This window comes from Balaenoptera physalus (genome assembly GCF_965194825.1).
Source record: "Balaenoptera physalus genome assembly, chromosome: 1".
Taxonomy (NCBI): domain Eukaryota; kingdom Metazoa; phylum Chordata; class Mammalia; order Artiodactyla; family Balaenopteridae; genus Balaenoptera; species Balaenoptera physalus.
The window spans coordinates 163126053-163132265 of NC_138882.1; the positions used below are offsets into that span (position 1 = coordinate 163126053).

Sequence of the window (6213 nt, forward strand, 5' to 3'; positions counted from 1 at the left end):
ATATTAGCTAATGCTATTCTTGTTATGATCTGGTGCAGAAGCCACATTCTCATCATCTGAGCATCTAGTAGTGGTGCAAGTCACCATTTAGGGGCTCTTGGAGGACATGGCCCTTAGGGCATCTGCAGAAATATCTCCCCTGCTCTACAACCTTGAGGAAAAGCTGCAGAAGAGATGAACTTTGCCTGCCGGTCAAAGCCTGGAGCTCAGGTCTCAGAGCAGCCACCGGGGTTAAATGCCAAGTCTGCCAAGCTGCCCGGCGGGATTGGGGACCCTGCTCAGCCAGGGACTGGGGAGCCAGCTCAGAGGTGCCAGAGCGAGGTCTTCCCTAGGTACCACTCCTGAGCCCTCCAGTTTCAGGCAATCTTTGCCTCGGGTGCTAGAAAGGGGGCTGTCGCACGAGTAAAACCCAAAAGTTCTTGCCAACCAGAACCTGGGGTCTTTGAAACAAGTTGAAGCCACTTGGGGTGGATCTTTCTATAACTCCTCAAGAAGAAGGACTGGACACAAGGAAGAAGAGGGAAGAATTGCATTCTCACTTGGTGACACAAGATGGTCCCTAGGAGCTACTAGTTCCTTCTCCTGGTGACCACTGACCAGTGCCCAAGTGGGTCAAGGATTAATGTGGCCCTGTCAACTCATGCCAGGTAGACTCAAGGGCTTTTCCCCCTGCTCCCCACCATGGGCTCATGAAGACATGGCTTGGGGTGAAAGCAGCTTGGATCAGTGGGGACTGCCCTGCTCCAGGACTACAAATGTCCCTTCCAGCCCTCGCTCCACCACACACACCTTGTGACCTTGGCCAACTTCCTGAGTTATTTTCTGTGCTTCAGTTTTCTTCTTTGTCAAAAAAGATAATAACTTTCACTCTGCCTAATCTATTCATTCAGTGAACACTTAAGTCCCTCCTATGTGCCAAGCACCATTCTAATGCCTTAGAAATACGGTGCAGAACAAGAGAGGCAAGGCCTCTGCTCTCAGGGGGAGGGAGAGAGTCTTTGAAATAATGCCAAGTGGTGGTAGGTGCTGAAAAGAAAAGCAGAACAGGGTGAGGACATAGAGTGGGTTAGAGGTGGTCAGGGAAGGTCCCTGTGAGGGGGGACATTTAGAAGGAGATCAGAACCAAAGGAAGGAGTGAATCCTGTGGATGTCTGAGGGAAGAGCATCCCAGGCAGAGGGAACAGCATGAGTCCCGAGAGATGAATGTGCCTGGGTGGTCCAAGCAGAGCAAGGAAGCAATTCATGGAAACGCTAGAAAGAAACCAGGTTCAACCAGTGCGATGCTTTCACAGCATAAGTTAGATCACGTCACTCCCCTGCCAAAGTCCTTACAGGGCCTAACAGGACCCTTTCAAGGCCCCACATGGTCTTCTTCCCTCTGCCCTCTTTGACCTCCCCCACCCCAAGCTTCCTCTGCTCCAGCCACCCTCCCTCCTGGCTGTGGCTCACACCTGCCTCCAGGATTTACCCTAACTCACGGGTTCAGAATCACCTGCAGGGCAGATGAAAATGCAGGTGACTGGGCCCCAGCCATTTCTGATTCAGGTCTGGGGTGGGGCCCCAGATGTGCATTTCTAACAAGGTCCCTGGTCATGCTGATGCCTCAGTCCCTGGTTAACTCACACTCCAGTGTACTGCAGTACACTCCAGTTGTCCCCTCTGCTGGAACCAGTTTGCCCCAGATACCACGTGGCTACTGCCCTCTCCTCCTCCAAGTCTTTGCTCAAACCTTACGGTCTCAATGAGGCCCACCCTGACCATTCTGTGCAGTACTGCACACTGCCCCCTGTACCCCCAATCTCCTCCCTAATCTGTTTTTCCTTTTTTCCATAGTGTCTACCACTTTCTAACATGTGAATAACTGTTTTACTTAGTTTGTTGTTAACTATATGTCCCCAAGTACCCAAGAGTGGTTCTAACCCAGACCCCATGAACCCCTGAGGACCCCCTGGATCCTCCAGGGATCAGCTAACTGCCAAATTTCTACGCAGTAGTTTGTGACCATGATGTCTGTAGTGCTAACCTAAAACAATAAAACAGCCAGTCATTTTACCAGCAAAACAGGTTTATTCAGGAGTAGCAAAGAATTGTAATTTGGGACATACAACTATGGTGAACCACACACAAGTCCAGGTAAAGCAATGGAGAGGAAACTCTTTTATAGAGGAGGAGGGAAGTTGGAAGTGTTGTTATAAACAAAAAGTCCATTGGAGGAAACTAGGAGTTTGAAGTATAGCGACTTTTCATTGGCTGACTTGTGACAGTCTCTCATTGGCTGAGCTGTTACCAGGCAAGGAGAAAAATCTTTCTTCCTCTGCTGGAAAGTAGCGTCGCTTCCTGCTGGAGATGCAAGGTAGGTCTCTTCCTGTTAGGATCTGTATTGATGCCCCAGTGGCACCTTTGTGAGAGCTCCCCCTTCTGGGCTCCCAACTCCATTTTAGTGAGGTTTCCCTTTATTAATTTTCAATCAGTAGCTTACATTAGATTCTCAAAGGCTTACTTGATCCCCAAAGCTTGAAAACCACTTGTAGATCAATATCTGGCATAGAATGTGTGCTCAGTAATACTTGTTGACTAAATTAAAGACCTTTTAAAACATGATTCACACACACACACACACGTATTTTTTTGAAAAAGGAAAACTGTTCAGTGGCACATTGGCTCCCAAATGTTGGTGTTCTTAGACAACTATGTCAGAATGACAGGGTGGCTTTTTAAAAATACAAATTTATGATTCAAAATACTCTCAGAGAGTCTGAGTCAGGGGTTTGGGTGGGGCCAGAAATTCAGTATTTTTCAAAGCCTCCTGCTTCCCTCCCACCTCCACCCCTCCAGGTGAGTCTGAGGTGCAGCCAGGTTTAGGAATTTCTGTGTGAAATCTTTATTGGAGAAGGACTCAGGAGACTCAGTTCCCATGTGCAGCTTTTACACTTTGCAAAAAATGTGATCACACCCATGGTCACTTGTGACCTTCTCACAAGCTCTCAGGTGACCCGGCAGGGACTACAATCTCCCTTTCACTGAGTAGAAAGCTGAGGCCCTGGGGAACCAAGTGACATCCCCTCGTGACACCCAACGGTCATACTGCCTGTGGGTGGTAGAGATACAATTAGAACTTGGGCCCCTGGCTTCTCACTCTAGGGTTCTCCCCTCTGCACAAACTGGATAAACCCAAGTTCCAGGAAATCCCAAGAACACTACCAGGGGAGGAGAGCCAGAGAAGGGAGGGGCAGAGTGGCAAACACGTGGAGGGCACGGTTCAGGAAGTTGTCTCCTGGCCACCAGGAAAGACTCCAGCTGCTCTAAGGACACAGGCATTCACATGCTAACTCTGGTTGTGTATGACCTCAAGACACTCACTTTCCCTTTATGTGCCTCAGTCTCCTTATCTGCAAAATGGGGCTGATAATCCATGCCCTGCCTCCAGTAAGATGCTTGTAGAATATATAGCATTCTAATGCCCAAGTTATAACTATTCTTATCAAGGGAAGGTGCAACATCCCCCACTCAGACGAGCTCTAGGGACAGAACTAAATCCAGCCTTTCATTCATTTGAGGTACATTTTTGAGCACCTACCATGCACCAGGCATTGTGCTGGACACTGTGCACGCATCACCTCATTTAACCCTCACCACAAGCCAGTGGGATTGATGCTGTCGTTGTCCCGTTTTACAGATGAAAAAACTGACGCTCAGGGGAATGAGTTGCAATTCATTCCATCATCTGTTCATTCATCCAACTTTTACTGAAAACCTGCTCTGGGCCAGGCTCTGGGCTACGTGCTGAGGACATGAAGATGAACAAGTCCTTCAGGAAACAAGCCCATAAATTAGTTTAATGACAACTCAGTACATGCTTCCACAGACAAGTGAGTGAGGGCCGGAGGAGGAGCAACTGGCTCTCCTGGGATTATGGGGACGGGCAGCTGATCTTCCGCGGGACCCTGCACCACCAAGGTGCCTGTGCCCTGTGTAGAGGTAGCAATCAAAAGGCCTGGGTTCGAGTCTCGCTTCTGTCAAGGCTTTACTGTGTATTCCCAGGAAACCCCTTCTGCCGCTGAGCCTTGCCAGTTTTCTTAATCTGGAAAATTAAGAGGTTAAGAGGTTGGGCTTGTGATCCTGCAGTTCTGAGGGCCTAAACCTCTGGCCCTCCTACTCCACTTTCTGGTACGTGCAAGCTTGGCCCCAGCCAGCCCCGAGACTAAGCGTAGGGCAGCCAAGACCAGACCATTTGAAAAGTGCCAAACACCCCGCTCCCAGACAGAACTCAAAGCCGGAGGCGCGGCCTGAGGGCCAAAGGGCGGAGCTCTGACAGAGGCGGGGCTGAGGCCTCCTGGAGGTGCGGCGCGACCCTCCCAGGAACGTCTCATCCAGCCAATGAGCGCCCGGGACCGGGGCAGCCCCGCCTCTGGGTATAAGAGGGCGCCGAGTCCGGGGGCACGACGCAGAGGTCTAGCAGCCGGACTGTGTAGGTGTGCCGGGTCATTTCAGACCTGAGCTGGGGTGCACAAGAGCTCTGAGTTCGGTGTGTCCAGGGCTGCGCAGGAGCACGGGTCGGGTTCGATTTTCCTTTGCCCGGCTGAGGTGCGGTGAAGGCAAGGGGCTCGGATCCCTCGCTGCAGAGGAACAGCTGGCCGGGACCCGGGGAGGCCCGCGCTGACCATCGGCCCGCCACCGCCGCTGCCGGCAGTCGTCCCGCCGTCATGGCCGACCACCTGATGCTCGCCGAGGGCTACAGCCGGGTGCCGAGGCTGCCGCCTGCCGCGCCCGCCCATGGCCCTCACGCGCTTCGGACGCTGCAGCCCTACTCGGGCCCGGGCCTGGACAGCGGGTTGCGGCCGCGGGGCCCGCCGCCGCCTCCACCGGGGGCCCTGGCGTACGGGGCCTTCGGGCCGCCGCCTGCCTTCCAGCCCTTTCCGGCCGTGCCACCGCCGGCCGCTGGCAGCGCGCACCTGCAGCCCGTGGCGACGCTGTACCCGGGCCGCGCCACCGCGCCCCCCGGCGCCCCGGGAGGACCTCCGGGCTCGCAGCCGGTGCCCGGCGCCCCGGCCCCGCCACTGCCGCCGCCCGCGCACGCCCTGGGAGGCATGGACGCCGAACTCATCGACGAGGAGGCGCTGACGTCGCTGGAGCTCGAGCTCGGGCTGCACCGCGTGCGCGATCTGCCCGAGCTCTTCCTGGGCCAGAGCGAGTTTGACTGCTTCTCGGACTTGGGGTCGGCGCAGCCCGCCGGCTCGGTGAGCTGCTGAGCGAGGCCGGGCGCCTGCTGGCGTGCCCGAGAGAAGGAGGCCGGCCCGCCCGCCCGCCGGACTCCGCACCCAGCGCCTGGACCCCGCACGCACCCTCCGTGAGGGTGGAGGCAGCAGTTAGTGCACCGAGCCGACGCCGGGCTGGAACGCCTGGCCTCACTCCAGGCCCTGCCTCCTGCAGAATGACAGTTTGGGTTCATCTCTGCCCCGGAGCCTCAGCGGTAAAGTGAAGGGGACTGGACGCCCCCTTCCGGACTCCCAGTTCTTAGATTCTGTGTCCTCTCCTCTCGGACCCTCCCCCGCCCCAACCCCCAATCTGAGCCATCCCAGGCCTCTGCCTGATTCCCCCTTTCCTTGTGCAAACCACTGTGGTCACCGGGTGCCTGGAGCCGCCCACCCGCCAGGCCCCCAGCCCGCTGCCTGGGCCCTGAGGTCGCTGGGCCTCCCGCCCTGGGGAGGGGCAGAATGTACAGCCCTCACCCCTGCGGAGTGGAGCAATACCCCATCTGACCTCCAGCACCACAATAAAACAGGGTCACTTTCCAGTCTGGTGTTTTCATTTCCTTATAACTCCAACTATATTTGGCTTCTAGAGTCCTGAGGCTGTTGGAGGCCCTGGGTGGGATGGAGGACACAGCCCCTGGCAGTGGTCAGGAGAGGAAACTGACAGTTTCTTTCGAAAATATCTGTGAGTTGTGCAATTGTTATGTCATAATCTGGAAGGCAGAGGCTGCCGCCACCGGGTGGCAAGGTAACCCAAAGGACTTCCCGGCTCCTGGGAGGGGTGGGGGGAGCTTGGGGGTGCTGCCCTCACTGTTTGCTCAGCATGGAGGCTAGAGGGGAGCGGGGTGTACCTGAGGGTTCAGGTTCTGGCTTTGAACCGGAGCTCTCTCTCTTGTTCAAGACACCATCCATTGATATTTCTGAAGCCATTTCCTCAGAGACAGATGGTCCCGGTCTTAGG

General features: G+C 55.0%; 1 protein-coding gene across 1 annotated transcript; it reads left to right on the forward strand.

Moving 5' to 3' along the window:
• Window positions 1-1712: 1712 nt before the first annotated feature.
• CITED4 (Cbp/p300 interacting transactivator with Glu/Asp rich carboxy-terminal domain 4) lies at window positions 1713-5794 on the forward strand. Its single transcript, XM_082448176.1, has one exon. It carries the CDS (start codon window positions 4704-4706, stop codon window positions 5247-5249), a length of 546 nt encoding a protein of 181 aa, XP_082304302.1. The 5' UTR covers window positions 1713-4703; the 3' UTR covers window positions 5250-5794.
• The last annotated feature ends 419 nt before the right edge of the window (window positions 5795-6213 follow it).

What these genes read in the sequence shown, in the direction of transcription:
- CITED4 (XM_082448176.1), top strand. Translation starts at nt 4,704, where the DNA reads ATGGCCGACCACCTGATGCTCGCCGAGGGCTACAGCCGGGTGCCGAGG.